Source organism: Neovison vison, chromosome 2 (genome assembly GCF_020171115.1).
Source record: "Neovison vison isolate M4711 chromosome 2, ASM_NN_V1, whole genome shotgun sequence".
Taxonomy (NCBI): domain Eukaryota; kingdom Metazoa; phylum Chordata; class Mammalia; order Carnivora; family Mustelidae; genus Neogale; species Neogale vison.
Window position 1 is genome coordinate 11,565,648 of NC_058092.1, and position 17,908 is coordinate 11,583,555.

Genomic DNA, 17,908 nt, shown 5'->3' on the forward strand with positions numbered 1-17,908 from the left:
CGGTCCCTGGTCTCCCACTGCTCCTCCTGGCAAGGAGATAGGTTCCTGGTAGGTAAGCAGGCCCCCCATCAGGTCTTAGGATGCTTGTTCTCAGGTATAAGGAGGACCCTGTGGCCCAGTTACCCTCACCCCACCCCCAGCTTCCTTGTTGGCTGAGCCAGGGCTGATAAAGCAGGTCCCTAGGTATGTCTCCTGGGGGATCCACAGAACCTCAGGCATCTTCCATGGGGTCTCTCCTGGCTGGGTGGCAGAGGCTGACCACCTGCGTGTGTGTTGGGTGGTTAGGGGCCCTCCCCTAAATCCCTCTATAACTCCCTTACCCCAGGAGCTCAAGGACACACCTTCCCCCAGAGACCAGGCCAAGTTCATCCAGGGTGAATCCACCACTTTAATGTCTGTAGAGAACCTTCTGGAAGGGGGGAAGAGGGTGCAAGGAAGGGAGCAGGGGCACCAGGGACAGGCGATCCTCGTGGAGGGAGCCGAGGAGCTTAGCTACCAGAGAGGCTGTCCCACCTCTGATGAGGACACAAACACAGAGGGAAGGGGGAGGACTGAGCCCCCGGGGTCAAGGCAGGGTCCCCAGGCCCACTCCAAGTGGGTCTCCCGAGTCCTTCTGAGAGCGTCTGCCCAGGGGCCCAGCGGCTGGCTCCTCCTGGCAGCTTGCCCTGATGCCTGCTGAGAGTCCTCGAGCTCACCGCTGGCGGAAACCCCACGGGGGAAGGTTCCCTGCTGAGCCAAGTAAAGAAAGGAGAAGGGGGATTATGGCTCCCACTCCTGGGGCAGGTCCACGGAGGCACAGGTTGGTCCACAGGGAGGGCTGGCCCCCCCGTCCCTGCTGTACCCACCCCTGCCTGCCCTGAGGAGTCCAGAAATGCCCGGCCCAGACCCCAACATCCTGATATGCCTGGGCTGCCCACCGGGCAAGGTCACAGTATGAGAAGGCTCCGAGGCACACAGCCGCCCCCCCTCAGTTATAGAACACCTCGTCCTCCTCCTCTGAGAGGGAGATGCTGTCCACGGAGGGGAGGGAACCCTGCAGATGGGCCCCACCCTCAGGCCCCAGACCCCGAGGCAGCCGCCGCTGATGCTCCTCTTCCAGGCTGGGGGGCTGGGGGCCGACAGCTGTGATGGGGGGCTCGTCGGGTGAGGGCCAGCCCTCGGGGGAGAGGCCGGAGGAGGAAAAGGCCAGAAGACTGTCATCCTGTGAGGGGCCACTCAGAAGACTGTCCTGCAGGTAGACGCTCTCCAGGTCTGGAAAACCAACAGGAGGGGTCGGGAGCGTGAGGAACGGAGTCCCAGCCCCGCTCCTCACCCTCTCCTGGTGCGTGAGGGAAGGTCAGGGACAGAAGACTGGTCTCCAAACCCTTTGTCGCTGCCGAGCTGTGTGACCTTGGGCCAGTCACCGAACCTCTCTGAGCCCCCGTTTCTCCCTGGGGATTACAGGGGTGGTGGAGAAAGCTGGAGTAGTTAACAGCAGGCTACGCTGCCCGGCCTCGAATCCGGCGCTGGGACAGCTGGGACAACCCCTGTTCTTCCTGGGCCTCCGCTCCCTTCCCGCCCCTCAGTCAGGGGGAGGATTAAGATGATGGGCCTGTGGGTGTCACCGAGGCCCCGGGGCCAGTGAAGCCCCAGCAGTAACCTGGGCTGGCTGTGCTTGGTATTAAGGATCTGATCCAGGCTCTGACGCCTCTAGCTGTAACCTAGGGCAAGGTTCCCGATGCCTCAGTTTCCCTCATCTGTAAAAGGAAATAATAACAGGGCCCCCTTCTTAGAGGCATGGTGAGGAGGAAGTGAAATGGCACAGGGAAAACACCGAAGTGGGTCAACTCGCCCCCACGCTTAGGCGCATGCGCTCGGTAGGCAGTGGGCGGGGTGAGGACCCTTTGCTCCCGCCCACAGATGCAGAAACCCAGGCTGAGACCGGGAGGGGCTTGTCCGAGGTCACCGTGGTTTGGAGGCAGGCACCCAGCCCCTGCTCTGTTCCACCCACCCCGCCCCGGCGCCCACCCGGGTCATACCCTGGAGCTGGACCATGTCCTGAGGGCTGTTCTCGAGGTGAAGCTCCTCGTCGTCCAGCGAGGACCAGGCGCTCAGCGTGGCCTCTGTGATCGCAAACTGCTCGGCAACCCCTGGGGGTGGGGGAACAGCCAGACCAGCTCAGCAGGGACATGGGGGGGGGCGTTCAGCACCAGGACGGGCTGGCACCCAACTGTCCATCTGGGCCCTGGTGACCAGACGGCTCCCCCGAATGCCTGTCCACCCATGGCCATGTCTCGACAATGCCCGTGTGGTGACCCTCGGTCCCCTAAGGACCAGAGCCCCGACCAGTCCCCGTCTCCAGGCTCCCCAACCACTGACCTGCAGCAAAACGGGCCTCCCGCAGCTCATCGGGCAGGCGGCAGTAATGCTCGTCCTCAGCGGGGGACAGCTCCCAGCCTGACCGCTGGGCGCGCCAGCCCTTCCACTCGATCAGGTGGGCCACGCGGCCACGTGCCATGGCCGTGGGCTTTGTGATGTGGTCCTTGATGCTCTGTACCACCCCTGGAAGCATTGAGGGCAGCCGGGTGACTGCTCTGACATAAAACCCTGCCCAGGGGCCTGCCCCCTGCTACCCCAGGCTCCCCGCCCCCCCACACCTCAGGCCCATCTAATGGCCTGTACCCCACAAGCATTCAGGCTCTGTACTCACCCCATGCCCCGTGTCCTCCCAGCCCCATACTCACAATGCCTGAATCTATCCCAGCAGGTCCTCCTGCCCAACCAGAGCCCACGACCACTCAGCACCCCACACCCTTCCCGAGGCCCCAAGGCCCCACCTCATTTAGGTCCCCACCCATGCAGAGGCCCCAAGCCCTCCCAATATCCTACTCCCAACAATGTCCCCCTCCACCTGGTGCTTCTTCGCAGACCTGCCACGTCCCTCATTCCCTTTCACCAGGTTTAGACCCTTCTGTCCCAGAAGATCCACTCAAGGTCCACCCGGCCGTCTCCCTTTATCTATTAATTAACCAGTTCCGAGAAAGCATCCCCAGTGCCAAGGCGAGTGCCAGCTCTGCTGTGCGGGAGACCTATGTGGGGTGCAGCAGGCCAGGAAGGCTTCCTGGAAGAGGTGGACTGGGGTTGAGCTTTACAGGTAGGTTGGTGGTTTGCAGGTGTATTGGACAGATGGGCAGATGGAGGCAGAGATGAGACGAGGAGGAAGGCATGGCAGAGTCTGGCATGATTCTGGGACTGCCGGGGATGGGATATGGGGGCCATACTAAGGCTGGGATGGCAGAAAAGGCTGGGGAGCCCATCAGGGGTGAGACTTAGGACTGAGAGAGGCAAGCCTAGGACTCCAGAGTTTTCCTTCTAGCAGTGGGGAGCCACAGCAGGGTAATAAGCAAAAGAGTGGCAGATTAGAGCCGTTGTTTAGAGCACCCCAATTAGGGGATGGGGCCAAGGGTAGAGATGGGGCACCATCAGGAGCCATTGAAGGGATGCAGCAAGAGACAGGACAGGGGCTGGGAAGCGGGGAGGAGGACCTGAAGGGCTCTTAGGAGTAGACTACCTCGGTGTGGAAGCTGACAGAGAAGACTGTCAGAAATGATTCAGCACCTCTCTGAACCAAGGCTGAGCATACCATCACTGGGGTCTCAGAGCCGTGATGTGAGGACTGGCAATGTTTAAGCAAGGAAGCTAGAAACATAATACTGAGAAAATGGGAAAGATGGGAATGAGGAAGAAGGGGGAGAACCCGCCACACATACCCCCGAGCTAGGAGCACAGCCAACCAGAGAAAGCTCTGGAGGAGGCAGTTCAACTGGCCTTTGCAGAGCAGGGGAGGCAGAGGGAAGGGGTGGTGGGTGGGAGAGAGTCAAGGCAAACAGGGGGGAGGGCAGCACGGGAATGGCCTGGGTGTGCCGGGGATGACCTGGGCCAGATGCAGTGGCAGCCCCTGGTGGCTCCTCTGCTGGCCTGCGTGCCCATCTCCCAGCAGCTGCCGCCTCCCACCGGCAGCCCTCTCTGGAGCCTTGCCCTTAGCTCACGGGAGTGGCCTCACCCGGAGATGCCTGGGAGGCAGGAGAGCCTTCCAGGGGCCACTGCTGACCAACACGGGAGTGATACCCAACCAGCCGCCAGCCTCAACACCGCCCACTGGAAGTTCTGAGGTTCGACTCGTGCTCCTGAGCTCCCAGGGATCGGGCGGAGACAGAGTCCTCCTGTAGCCCCATCTCTGCTGAGCTCCTTCCCCTGCCCGGTCCTGCTGCCCTCATTCCTACAAGCCGCCCTTGAGAACGATCCCTCCATAAATCACTCGCACAATTTGCGTCTGGGCTCTGCTTCCAGGGAAGCCCACCCACGGCGGGGTGACGGGCAGACTGCACCTGCCGTGGAGGCCGGGAGGCCACGCCAGGCAGACATCCAAAAGACTGGGGCCATTCCTTCACAGCTTTAAGAGGCAATTTAACAGCAGGGGTGGGGGCCAGGAACCTAAGTCCCTCGTCCCTGCAGATCCTGGCATGGAGCGTGGGTCCGGGAAATGTTGGCTCCACCAGGCTGCATGCCCTCCAGCCACAGCAAGGGCAAGGGACAGGCTGTGCTAACCCTGGGGCAGGGGAGGGACCCTGGAACCTACCCACAAGGGACGAGGTGGCCAGAGCTGCCACGTTGTAGTTGCTGGAGCAGGACCTGGAGTCGGCCAGGTAGCCGTTGGTGGTCTGGAAGCACCTCTGCAGAAAGGAGGGGATGGGGGAGTAGGGCAGGGCAGACCTGCCAGAGGACATCTCCCGGCCACTACCGTCCCACGAAGCCCCCTCCCCAGGCGACCCTGCCCACTCCCACAGGACCGTCCCACCCGCTGCTGTCATCAGGCCCCCTCCCCCAGGGTGGCAGGACTGTGTGCCCGGGCTGGGGTCGCAGAGCAAGGGGCCACGGTGTCCACGGCGGCTGTCTGGACTGCGGGATGGGCAAAGTGCACTGACCTGCCAAGGATCCCAACAGAAATCCATCTGTTTGTCCTAAAATGAGAGGAGGGAGAGGGTCAGGCAGGGCCTGGCAGACGGTGCCAGCAGATGGCATGAGTCCTTGAGCCCCGGGTGGTGGTGGGGGGTCAGCCTTCTGCTGTTGTCTGAGGTCCGGGCTCTGCCTACTCCTGGTCAGGACCCCCGCCTTCCCTCACTGTGCAGAGAAAGATGTTGTGGGGCGGCGGGGAGCAGTGGGGGCTCCGCCAGGAAGGCAGCGGGCGCGGGGGGTAGATCGGACCTGGGTCCGAGCTTCGACTCTGCCCTTTCTACCTGGGTACCCTTAGACTAGCACCTTAACGGCTCAGGATGTCAGTTTCCTCCTCTGTAAGATGGTAATAAATGCCATTTATCTCAGGGATTGTGGTGACGCAAGTGACATGATCTAGGCAAAGTGTCCAGCATAAAGCTTGGCATGTGGTGTGTGTTTAAAAAAAAAAGTGATTATGTCAACCGGTAGGTCCAAGCCACAACCTCGGGGGGTGGGGTGGAAATGATGCACCAGGATCTGAGGCCCCTGGCAAGCTCTTCCTAAGGCATCTGGACTAAGAATCCCACTCTTGGGGTGCCTGGCTGGCTCAGTCCGCAGAGCACACGGCTCTTGGTCTCTGGGTTGTGAGTTCGAGCCCCATGTTGGGTTAGAGATCACTTAAATAAATAAACTTAAAAAAAAAGGTACCACTCCTTTACCTTCCAGAAGGCAGGGCAGGCTGCTAAGAAGGAAGGTGGTGGGCTGGTCAGGGAACTTGTTATCTGCAAGGCTGAGGTACTTTGTGTGGAAAGACCTCCAGAGCAGGACTCTCTTTTCTGGTCCTGGTCCAAGCCCCTGGATGCCCAGCCCGATTCAGACTTTCACCCAAATGCATACCAAACCTTAGGGGCTCTGATCCAAGGAGGGAAGATGGGAACAGTTGCGGCTCCCTGGGGAGCGCTGTAGGGGGCGTTCCAGGAACCAGCGCCGAGGCAGGTGAAGGTAAGGATCAGGTGGGACCAGTTACCTTGCCAGTGACATGGTCTGCAGGAACAGTGTGGGGGTGGCTGGAGGGCAAGTCCGGGTTCCGGGGGTCCGTGCCCTGGGGCATGGGGCAGTCCTTGTGGGCACTTGTGAACAGATCTGGAAATATGACGACAGGAGGAACTTAGGAACCCCCCCCAACACACAGCCCTGCACTCCCTACTTACGAGGCTTGTTCAAGCCAGCCCTGCCCAGCTCAGTAGCGCTGGGTGCTACTTTATGGCCACCAATGTCATTTTGTAGAAAACAAAGACCGTTTTGTAGAAAAGCAAGCCCTCAGCAGGTGGGGATTCCTGCCAGACCGCCTGCCTGGTGCCCTCAGTGGGAATTCTCGTCCATCTGTCTGTCCCTCCATTTGGTTGGTCAGCTAGCACCCACTCCCTGGCACAGCCTACGAGCTCGCCTCCACAGAGGCCCTCAACTCCCAGCCCTAACCAGTCTCACCCTCCACCTGCTCCACTCCAGGACCGCAGGGCTGCGCGGTGCTGGAGAAGGTCCCCAGCCTCCCACAGGACACGGACCAGGGAACCGTCTACAGGTCTCCAGTCCCCGCAAAGTTTGCTTCCAACCCGGCTAACTACCTCACGCAGCTTTACTTCTCACACCTGCCCCCCGGGCACCACAGCCTGCTGCTGGCCGCTCCCCCATCCCTCACGGAGGTCCAGAAGCCCGCAGCAGGCAGCACCCCATCACCCCATTCTTCTACCTGAAATCATTGCCCTGCCCCCATTTTGCTCACACCATCTGCTTTCCTTCCTGTGACAAAGGAAGAGCAGTCCTGCTCCATCCAAGACCAGCCCCCACACCCTAGAGACCACCCCCCAGCCTGAGCCGCCCCCCACGGGGGGTGGGGGCTGCCCCCTGTCTCCCTCTTGGCCACCGACGGCGGGGGCTGCGGTGTATTTCCCCTCAGGACTCTCACCTGCACCCCTGCTCTCCCCACCCATCCAGTGCCCCCCGCCCCCCATCAGACCCTCACCTCCCAGCAGCCCCAGCATCTCCCATCCTTTAAAGACCTCAACCCTGCTTCCCCTCAGCTCCCTGCCCGCTCCTCTGCCCCCTCCCACACCACACTCAGAGTTGTGCCCGACCTCTACCCCTCCTTACCCCCCCCCTTTTCTCCTCCATCCTCTTCAGGCAGCCTTTCCTGAGACCGCCCAGCAGGGACATCTCCTGTCTCCTCCCCTCCTCCCCTCCCTCCCCCTCAAGCCACGCCCATCTCCAGCTTCCCTCCCACCACCCCCCTTGGTCCCCCTTCTCTGCTCCAGCCCCGCCCCTTCTCACCCCGAGGTCTCTCCCAGGACACCTCCTCCGTGTGCGGCTGACCCCGCATTTACCCCTGTGCCCCTGACTCTGCTTGAGCCCCCGAATGAAGAGCCCGCTCCCCTCACGGATGCCCAACAGGCGACGCCGGCTCAAGGAGACCCAGGTCCACCTTCCTCCTCTTCCCTGATTTTAGCAAATGATGTAACAGCCCACCCAGCTGCACCAACCAAAAAATCCAGTTTTCTCTGAACGCTGCCTTCGCCCAACACCCCCCCCCCAAGGCTCTCTCCAACCTCCATTCCAGACCCAGTCCTCTCTGTTCCCACTGCCGCTCCCCACCTGGGGGCACCGCCCTCTCTCACCTGGAGGCCACTGGCCACAGGCTTCCCCCACTCCCCACCCCTCTGCACAGGGAGGACACAGGTCAGACTGCATCTTTGCTGAAAACTGGCCACTGGCTTCCTTCCACTGCCCTGGAGGAGGACAGCCAGCCCCCCACCAAGGCCTTCAGGGGCGCGCACGCCAGCCTCCCTGCTGCTCCTCAAATGGTCCCCTTGTTCCTTGTCCTTGTTTTCCTCTCCACCTGGAACATATCCTCAGATCTTCCTGAACCGTGTCATTCAGGTCTCAGCTCAAGGTCGCCTCCTCAGAGTGGCCATACCTGTCCCCGCACTGGGCACCAGTCACTACCAACACGGTCAAGCTTTTGTGAAGTGTTCGGTCCCTTCCCTCACGGTGAGTGTGAGGCCGAGGGAATGGAGACCATAGCACAGGGAGTAAGCATCTCTTTCTGATGCATTCAGAAGTATTTGCTGAGCACCTACTATGTGCCAGGCTCTGTTCTGCACACGAGGAACACTGGCAAATGAGACAGAGACGCTAGAATGTCAGCTGCCCTCACGCAGCTGACATTCTAGTGAGAGTGACATTCTAGGTCATTCATTCACCGAAACAACCTTTCATTCCTTCACCTGAGGAGCACCCATCTTCTGTCTTTACCGTGCAAGCATGTGGGGACAGAGGTGGGATTAAGACTCCACCCCGGCCCTCCAGGAGCTCCCAGTCTGATAGAAACCAGCCTCAAAGCCCCTCATGCAAACACGAGGCTGACCCCAGGGGACAGCAGCACCCCTTCTCCTGGTGTGACGGCACCGACTCCTCATACTGACTGATGGACCTAAAGAGGAAGGATCCATGGCTTAGCTTTCTAGGGGAGGAAGCTGAGGCCTAGGCGGCATCAACTACCCAGAGGCACCCAGCCCGTGGCGGGCAGTCAGGGTCTGCGTCCTGTTACCCTGATGCCCAGGCTTACTCTCTTCCAAAGCACAAAAGGAGTTTTGATGAGTTCTGTGGGGGTCAGGGGCCACACAGAAGCACTGATGGGGGAGCTAGCCGGGTGGGGGGGGTGCCAGGAGAAGGGGGGTGAGGGCAGGGGAGGGTGGGGTGTGCAGTTTGCACGAAATTGTGAGGTCCAGGAGACACGAGGAGCAGGGGATCTGCACCATGGCAGGGAGGCGAGGCCGCTGCAGGGCACTGGTCCCAGCCAGCAGCCTGTCCTGCCCTGGACGCAGGCTCCCAGCACCCTTCCCCGGCTTCGACAACCCGCGGGCAGAGCTGCAGGAGCTGAGCATGGAAGCAGGCAGGGCATCCTGCGAAGGAGAGGCCAGTGTCCTACACCCCCACCCCGCCTTGGGTCGGATTCTGCACAGCTGGGGAGAGATGGCTGGGACGCAAAGGGGCAGTGGAGCGGCCTGTCTTCCCTCCCCCTGCACAGCAAGGACTGTGACTTTCTCAAGGGACACTAAGGAAGGGGCCGTGTTTGAGTTTTGCGGGTACCCCCTAGGAGGGTTGCTTGCAGGGCAAGGGGACCCCAGTTCCCAGAGGCTGGAGGGTGGGCAACTTTAGTGGGCAAGGGAGTTGGGCAGGGAAGGGAAGAGGTCAAACCAGGTCAGAGGTCCCATGACAGGGGTCCTGCTGCAGGCAGGCCCCCCAAACAGCCTCTGAGAGAACTCACACATGCTGACCTGGGGCCCGTGGCCCCCCTTCCCTCTCATTTTCCACTACTCTCCCTCTTGCACTCCAGCCACACTGGCCACTCAGATATGCCCAGCACACTCCTGCCTCAGGGCCTTTGCACTGGCTGTGCCTTTCCTCCAGCAGGAACTCCATCCTCCCATAGAGCTGCAGGCTCACTACCTCACCGTATTCAGGTCTCTACTCAAACTTTAGAACCTCAGGGAGGCCTCCAGCCACCTTGTTTAATGGCACCCGTCCTTTCCTATCTCCTAATTTTCCGTCATTCCTTCTCTAAGGTGACATTCCTTCTTTATGTTATTATGTGTCTGTTTCCTTGTTCACCATCTCTCACTAAACCATGAGCTCACTGAGGGCTGGTCCTTGTCAGCTTTAGTCGCCACCATAGCCCTAGCACCTCCTGCCACAGGGCCTGGCACATTGCTCATTTTTGTTGAAACTTTGCTTCAACAGTGAGCCAGTGGTAGCTAACGAGACCACCAGAGCCCCAGATAAATAAATGTATCTTGGCCACTTTTTCTCAGGTTCCTCAGGCCAGACCCCAAGATGTCAGAGGAGAACGGGACCTGGAGAGGAGGGAAGCCAGCAGTCCTGGCGGGAGGGCCGAAGCGAACACTGAGCAAGGTGTGGGGTGGAAGTCTCTGTTCACACTGGACTGGGCTTAGGATCCCTAAGGGACCAGAGAGTTCTGAGAGGGGCCTGGAGACTGTTACCAGCAGGCAGGTGAAGGAGTCTGAATGAGCCTGTCTGAAACAGGGCGAGAAAAAGGCAGGCAGAGCCGGCACTGATGCCCCCATGCCCCGAACTCGGAGCTCTGTCACCCAGGAGCCGACAGCAGTGTGGGCTGGGCCGTGTCTTACACACCGGGGCTTTCAGCTCATCTGGCTCCTCCCCCCGAGTCCAGACTGTGTGCCCCGTGCGAGGCCTGCCCCTCCCCGAGCTTCAGGGTCTCCAGGTGTACAAATACCAGGTTCCAGCAGGGGAGGAGGATGTCCTTCTGCGGGTCATGTAAGCCACTTACTAGGTCATGTGTTTAAAAAATAAAATAGAGGGCTCCTGGGTGGCGCTGTGGGTTAAAGCCTCTGCCTTCAGCTCAGGTCATGGTCCCAGGGTCCTGAGATCGAGCCCCGCATAGGGCTCTCCGCTCAGCAGGGAGCCTGCTTCCTCCTCTCTCTCTGCCTGCCTCTCTGCCTACTTGTGATCTGTCTGTCAAATAAATAAATAAAATCTAAAAAATAAATAAATGAAATAGAATTGAACAGAAAATATCAGAACCTATCGAGGAGTCAGGTTAAGTATTGTTTCACAAAACTTCGGTTTAAACCGCACAGGCCCGCATGTGCCCACACACATGTGGCGAGAATGTTCTAAGCGTGTGCTGGGTCATGACGCAAAATATATGTATTCCTACGGGTTCTAGTCAAAAACGTTTGAAAGTCACCACTCCTAAGATTCCAGCGCAGAAGCCAGGGCCCGCCGGGGTGCAGGCAGACGGGTGCTGGGATATTTCAAGGGCCCCTGGCCATCCCTAAAGCTCTGTGGACTGCGGGCCGGGGAGTCAGGGGAGCCGAGGCCTGGTAGGCAGCGTCAAGGGCCTGGAGCACACAGGACTTGAACAAGGTCATTGGTCAAGGGGGACTTGGAGGACTGCTGGCTCTAAGCCCCTCTCCAGCTTTCCTGCCCCCCCACCACCTCAGTTGGGGTGCAGGAGCCTCCGCCAAAGCTGTCTTCTCCCCCGAGGACTTGGGCCCCGTGATGTCACGGGCTGGTTGCCATGGAGACGTCAGGTAATGGAGCAGCCCAGGGTGAAATCACAGGCTGCTCTTCGCCCAGCTGGGACCGGCGGCCACGTCACCAGCAGCAACTGGAAAAACACAGTGTTTCATGTGGGCTGGGGGCTGGGGGTCCCCTGAGGGGATCCCTGGCCACTGCTCCTGGGGGTACCTCCTTCCTCCTCGGTCCACACCCTACTCCTCTGACCTCAAGGTCTGAGGCTCCTTCTCAGACCTGTCCCCTCCCCCACCTCCCCCAGCCACGGCAGTGACAAGCCTCTGGTTGCCCTGGCAACTTGGAGGCCTTCTGGGTCCTTCAAGGAGAGGACTGTCACCCGGACATCTCCTGCATCCCTCTGCCTCCAAGCAGGGCGCTCTTCTGCCGACCAAGGATGCTTGCTGCCTTCTCACACCAGCTCCCCATTGGCTGTAGAGCCCAACAACCCGGACAGCTCCTCCTGATGTCTCCCCTAAAGCCGTCTGGCTACGAAGCACCCACCCTGTTCCTCGGGTCAGTCCATAGCTCGGTCCCCTCTCCCCTGCCTCCGAGCCATCTAGTCCCCTTAGCTGTTCTTTGGTGTTGGAGTCCCAGCCCGTTCGACACTGCGGTTGCCATCTGTCCCCACAGTGTCTCCCAGGGCTCTGCCCCCCAGGGAGGGCAGGGAGGGCCCCAGGTTAACCCTGTTTTTTCCCAGCAGCCCAGACAAGGTAAACTTCTCCTTGAAAGCACATAGTAACAGAGCAGCAGCCAGGGTCTGAAGCCCCTCGCCCAGCCCTGCGTGTGCTGGTGGCCCACGGAGGTCCAGGGCCTGTCCCTGCCTCCGAGGAGAACACAGTGGGCCCGGTGTTCCTTTCACAGTCCCTGCCCTGGGTCTAATCCCAGCTTTCTGCTGCCAGCCCGGGCTGTGGCCGTGTGGCCCAGCCCCTGTGAGCCGAGGGCTCTCACCTGTGCAATGAACCTGCCCGGCTGCCAGGGAAGGAGCTGTTGGAGGATAAAGCCCCTGACCCAGCAGGTGCTCTGGAAACCTCAGCTGCTCCGTCCCTCTCCACTCCCAGATCTGGTCCCCTTTCTAGACCACAGGACAGATCTCAGTCCCCCTGGGAGCCCTGCAGAGGGAGGCCACCAAGAGTGAGCCCTTGGCCTCTCTGCCTGGTGAGTCACTGACGTGACAGCAGGCCGTCCGGCTGAGCTTGGCGGAAGCTTGGCCTCGAGGGGACAAAGGGCCCTCCTGCTCCCTGGGGCATGTGTTTATAGGTCACCGGGCCCACAGTGGTAACTTCATCAGGGGGCTGATGAGGGTCAGTTTCTATGCCAACCAAGGATAGAGGGAGACAACAGGCTCTTCTCCTGGACCTTCCACATACCTGAGCTCCTTTCTCCTTCCTTTGCCATCTTGGGACTCAGTCTCTTTCACGAGCTATCCTAGAACCCATCCTGCTCTAGCCTCACCTCCTCCAGGCAGCCTGCCTAGACTGGCCTCCGCTGTATTAGGCCACCAGCAGCCTTAATGAGCAAACTCCGGCCAGCAGTGATTTGCTGCCACCATTTATTGAACACCTACTGTGTGTCGGGTACTGTCCTAGGCCTTTTCATCCATTATCTCTTGTTTAACCCTCACTAAACCCCTGCGAAGTAGTATCATTATGCCCATTTTTACAGATGGGGAAACTGAGGTTCAGAGAAGTTAAATCACTTCTCCAAAGTCACCAGCTAATAAGCAGCAGAGATGGGGTTCAAACCTGATCCAGTCTGAAATTCCAAAGCTTGTGCTCAAACCACAAGCCAGTGCTGATCTCTTCTTCAGGCTGTTTTTCTGTGTGTGTGTGTGTGTGTGTGTCCATGTCCGTGTCCTGCCTCCCCCACTAGACCACCCCCTGGGGCAAGGTTGTGTCTGTCTTCTCAGACAGTGAGCTCCCCAAGGTCAAGGCCCCATCTACTCCTTCCTCAGTCTCCCCCAGTGCCCAGTGTCAGACTGTTCACTGGTTCTGCAGGGGTGAAGGGGAGACAGTGCGAGGCGGCTGGGAAGACATCATAGTCGGTGGGCCCTGTGTTCTGTGGGGCACTCTGCCCAGCTCCTTCAGAGCTGGAGCCTTCTCCCAGACATGAGAGATGTCTGACCTTCCAAAAGAAAGACTTCAGTCCCCCATTTCTGCCCTCATAAGCCCCAGGGCCCAGGGCACTGAGACCCCCACAGTGAGGCCAGGAGGCTGATAGGTTGGTTGGAGGACAACCCTGGCGGGTGGAGAGGTTCTCAGGGCCAGGGGCATGGGGCAGGCCCTGAGAGACTGGAGCTGGAGAGAGGGGGCTAGATATTAATTCCCCTGCTCTGTGCACATTGTCACCTGCGGTGGCAGCAAAGCCCCAATCAAATACCAACCCTGAGAGTTACTGCAGAGGGCAGCAATTCTGAGCACCGGCCATATCCGTGCCTCTCTCTTGGGGGTCGCATCTGAAAGCAAAGGGCAGGGGCTCCCTGCTCAGGCGCTGGGCTAACACAGACCTGAATCCAAATCCTGCCTCTCCATGTCTTGGCTGTGTGACCTCAGGTAAGACCCTTCCTGTCTCTGAGCCCCACGTCTCCCCTTCCAGGGTTGAATGAGGATGAACTACATGGGAAGAGTAAAAAGGCTCAGCCTGGCTTAGGATAAGCCCCCGACAGGTGGTAACTTAATAACAGATAATGAATGGGGTGCCTGGTCGGTTAAGCGTCTGACTCTTGAGGTCGGCTCAGGTCATGATCTCAGGGTCGTGAAATCAAGCCCTACATCAGGCTCTGTGCTCAGCACAGAGTCTGCTTAGCCCTCCCCCTCCCCCCCTGCCCCTCCTCCTGATCTCTCTCTCTCTCAAATAAATAGAATCTTTTCAAAAAACAAGTAGCCAACAACACAAAATAGCTCCTGGAAACAGCATGTGTCATCTTACTCTGGTCCCCGTCACTTTCCCCAAGTCCTCAGCACCTCAAGTGCCTGCCATGAGGCATCCGTGAGACAGGATGGGGCTGGAAGCCTCCGTGTCCTCCCCTTTCCCAGCTGAAAGGGGCTGGCTTAGCTGTCCGCACAGAAGGGTAATAACAACAAATTTAAAATTAAAGAAATAGCTAAGCGTGCCAGGTACTGGTCTGAATGCTCTACATGAATTAAGTCCTGTAATCCCTGCCCAGCAATCCTACGACATCGATACTGGTATTGGTCCCATTTTAGAGATGAGAACACTGAGATACCCATTCAAAATTAAGTAACTTGCTGAGGTCACAGAGCTAGGGAATGGCAGATGGGAACCTAGGCTGGCCGGCTCCGGAGTCTGCACCCCTAACCTCTCAGGCCCAGCACAGGGAAGCGAATTGCCACCCCATGCTGGCCTGGGGAGTCTCTCCAAGGTGTGGCCTGTACCTGGGGCCTGGAAGCCCCAGCTGGGTGCAGACTCAGGGATCAGCACCAGCAGGAGGCTCCCAGTCCCTGGCCTGGCTTCAGGGCTGCGCACCAGGCACAGGGAAGCGCTTGGAGAAAGGAGTGGTTATTAGCATCGGGCCCAGAAGCTCCTGGAAGCCTGCAGCTGGAGAGGAGCAGGTCAGGCGCCCGGCTGTGGGCTGGGGGTGCAGTGCAGAGGCTTGGGGCACAGGCCTGGCTTTTTTACAGGTCACTCAGCTACCCCCCCCCCGCCCCCGCTCCGTTTCCCTGTTTGTAAAACAAGGACTGGGACAGCACCTACCCCAACTGAGCTGGTTGTGCCTAAAACGTTCCAACCAGTCCCTGGCAAGCCGGAAGCAGTACTGGTGACAATTGCTCTGACAGTGTTAGTGACAATCAGAGGTGGGTGTGCCCTCCACGTAGTGGTCCAGTCACTGAGATCATGGTTGTCCTCTGCTCCAGTGTCCTGTCCCTTCTTTACCTTTATCCAGCTCCGCCTGCTGCAGGGACGGTAAGTGCCACCCCCTCAGGAAGGAGACAAGGTTCGAATACACAACTAGATCTGGAGGTGGCACTCGGAGCCCAAGCCACAGAGGGAAGGACGAAGGAAGTCCCCCTTCTTAGTCTGTGTGACCTCAAGCAGGCACAGCAGAGGGTGCTGGCCCTGGTGGGGGTGGGGGCCGTCCAAGGACCCAAGCACCAGCCTGACCTTGGCAGGCATCTCTTCCTCCCTGGCCTCGTACTGTGTTCAGTGGGTCTGTGGCTCACAGGTTGGGCCCCCGGTACGGGATGACCAAGTGACAGGGAAGGGACACAGTCACCAAGGAAATGCCCTATCCCAGATGCCCAACACCCAGAGCCTGTCCAGAGCCTTTGGGTTTCTGGAGACACGCTAAGAGCCTGTCAGTCCTAAAGAACCCTAAATACTCTTCCCTTTTAAAACTGTCTTCCCCTCTGGCAAGCTGTGGGTCTCACAAGGGCAGGGGCTGTGCTAGACTTGTCCCCTCTAGATGCCCAGCATGTACACAGCACCTGGCACACAGTAGGTATCATGCTAATATCAGCCTGATGAATGAATAAGTGAACGAATCTCACACAACCTAACTCCCACCCAAGATGCCAGCCCCACACCCTCCTGAGACATCCTAAGCCACTTACCCAAATGTCCCAGAGGGACTGGTGGGCCCCTGAGAGGCCAGAAGAGGGCAGGGAAGCGTCGTGCTCCTTGCCCAGTGTCCCTCAGCACAAGCCCCCCCCCCCAGAGCCTGTGCAGCAGCCCCCAGCCCTGTTCATCCCTCTACAACTGAGTAAGTTTTGGGGGTGATGGGTGGGGTGGCAGCCCCCAAGGTTGGGGGTCAGTGGGTTTGCCGAGCTAGGGTCAAGTCATCAGTCACCTCTACCCCCAGTCCCCCTGCTCTGTGTAGGACTCCACTGCCATTCCCAAGGGACAGCCAACTCCAACTCCTGGGGTGCCACCTTGGGCAGTACAAGGGGAGAGCAGAGGGAGCCAGAGCAAGGCACCGTTGAAAGCCCCCAGGCAGGAAGAAAGGCCCAGGAGTTCGCAGACACAACGGCTCTCTCTGTCCCTTCCTGTCCCCTGACCGAGAATGGGGGTGGGGTGGGAGTTAGGGATGAGAGTGGGGGAAGGGATACCTTCCATATAACCTGTTCCTCTCCATTAACCCACTGCTGTCGATGGGGTGCGGGGACTCTGAAGACAGCGCAGGGGGTAAGGGAACAGAAGTGGGGGCGCTGAGCAAGTCAGGCCTGTGTCTCGGGGGAGTGTGGGAAGGACAGTCGGCTGCTTTTCCCGGGGCCGCCACCTGCCCTCCAGAGAAGCCAGGAGCGGCCAGAAGCCTTCCTCCCCTCCAGAGCACGCGACAGGGGGCGTGTGGCTGCAGGGCTGGAAGCGACCCCGCTTCCTGCCCCCTGCCTGGGTGTGGCTCCAAGCCCGGCTGGAGATGCGGCGACCTCCCTCCGCTCTCTCTCTGCGCTGCCACCCCCGTCCCCTGTCCTCCCGGGGGCACCGTGTCCCCTGGGTCTGGGGGGGGGCGGGGGGGCGTGCTGCCGGTCGGGGAAGGCCGGGTCGCCCCCCAGCCGCAACCCCCAGGCTCCTCCGGGGCCCGACCCCCACCCGGCCGGCGGCCCCCTCACCTCGCGACACGCAGGAGCCCATCACGGGGCCGCGGGGCCGGGCCGCTGCGCCTCGGGTGCGTCGGGCCGCCGGGCGCTCATGTCTCCGCGGGCCCGGGGCTCACGCGCGGCGCCGGCGCGGCAGGCGGGCGGTCGGGCCGGGACAGGGGCTGGGGCTTGGGCTGCGGCTCCCTCCGCTCGGCTCCCCGCCGCTCCCGCCGGGTCGTCCCCGCCGCCGCCGCCGCCGCCGCCGCCGCCTCCCGCGCAGCGCCCGCTCCTACCAGCCGCGGGCAGCACGGCGGGCGGGGGGACCCGGGGGAGCGCTCGCCCGGAGCCCCGGAGCCCGAGCCGCGCGCAGGCCGCCCCGCCCCTTCCCCGGCCCCCGGCGCCGCCCGCCGTGCGCACCTGTGGCCGCAGCGCGGGCTGGGGGGCGGGGCCAGTGGGCGGGGGGTCGGGAGGGGTGAGGGGCGGGGGGTCGGGAGGGGTGAGGGGCGGGGGGCGAGGCCCTGGGGCAGGTTGAAGAGGGCTGGGAGGAGGGACCGAAGGGGTAGGGTGGGGAGCAGGGAACCGGGGAGAGGGGAGGGATTCTCTGGCCCTCACTTCTCACCACCCGGTGACCCTGGCTGAAGGTCGAGGAAGGGGGCGGAGGGGAGCGGCGCAGAGATTCCAGCATTTGGGGCACAGAGTACAAACCTTAATTTAACAACCAGAGCTCAATAACACTAATTCCCTTATGCCCATTTTGCAGGGGAAGAAACTGAGGCTCACAGAAGCTAGATGCCTTGCCTGATGTCCCTTGGCTGTGAGGGACAGCGATTTCTCACCGCCAGCTCCTGCTTTGGGGCCCGCTGGCTTAGAGTGGAGTCCAGAGGGGCCCGAGTGTACCAGTGGGTTCTCTGCCAGACAAGAGTCAAGCACCCCTTAGCGGGGTCCCCCGCTTCTCTGGGCTTACCCAGGGTGGAGAGAACTGAGGCCCAGCGCCTTTTCTCAGTCGGGGCCTCCCTTCTCCTGCGGTAACAGCGGCTCCATCAGGGACTCCCCGTCTCCTGCGGTAACAGCGGCCCCATCAGGGACTCACCTGCAAGCCCACTCACACGTGTCCCCACACACTCGCACACACTCGCAGATGCTCGTGCACACGCAGCCATCTGCATTCACACTGACACACAGTCACACACACGTGCACACAGCCAGCTCCTGAGCAAACCTTCCCGTGCACAAACACATCTCTTTCAGTCTTTACACCTTCCCCTACCCGTGTGCCTTCTGCAGGCCAG

General features: G+C 60.4%; 1 protein-coding gene across 2 annotated transcripts; it reads right to left on the bottom strand.

Moving 5' to 3' along the window:
* Window positions 1–368: 368 nt before the first annotated feature.
* On the bottom strand, window positions 369–16,713 carry FAM131C (family with sequence similarity 131 member C). Of its 2 annotated transcripts, none has more exons than XM_044236292.1 (7): window positions 16,653–16,713; window positions 6,002–6,117; window positions 4,965–5,000; window positions 4,619–4,712; window positions 2,359–2,541; window positions 2,019–2,129; window positions 369–1,251 (listed from the first exon to the last, which is right to left on the bottom strand). In XM_044236292.1, exons 1-7 carry the CDS (start codon window positions 16,672–16,674, stop codon window positions 968–970), a joined length of 846 nt encoding a protein of 281 aa, XP_044092227.1. In that variant the 5' UTR covers window positions 16,675–16,713; the 3' UTR covers window positions 369–967. The 2 variants fall into 2 exon arrangements, with proteins under 2 accessions (XP_044092227.1, XP_044092226.1); XM_044236291.1 differs by lacking the exon at window positions 16,653–16,713 and adding an exon at window positions 7,303–7,463.
* Window positions 16,714–17,908: the final 1,195 nt, after the last annotated feature.

Coding starts and splice junctions, on each gene's coding strand:
- FAM131C (XM_044236291.1), bottom strand. CDS start 7,351: ATGCGGGGTCAGCCGCACACGGAGGAGGTGTCCTGGGAGAGACCTCGG. Junction 4,713..4,964: donor TCTGTTGGGATCCTTGGCAG/GTCAGTGCACTT, acceptor TCCTTTCTGCAG/AGGTGCTTCCAGACCACCAA. Junction 2,130..2,358: donor GGAGGCCCGTTTTGCTGCAG/GTCAGTGGTTGG, acceptor CCCCACCCCCAG/GGGTTGCCGAGCAGTTTGCG.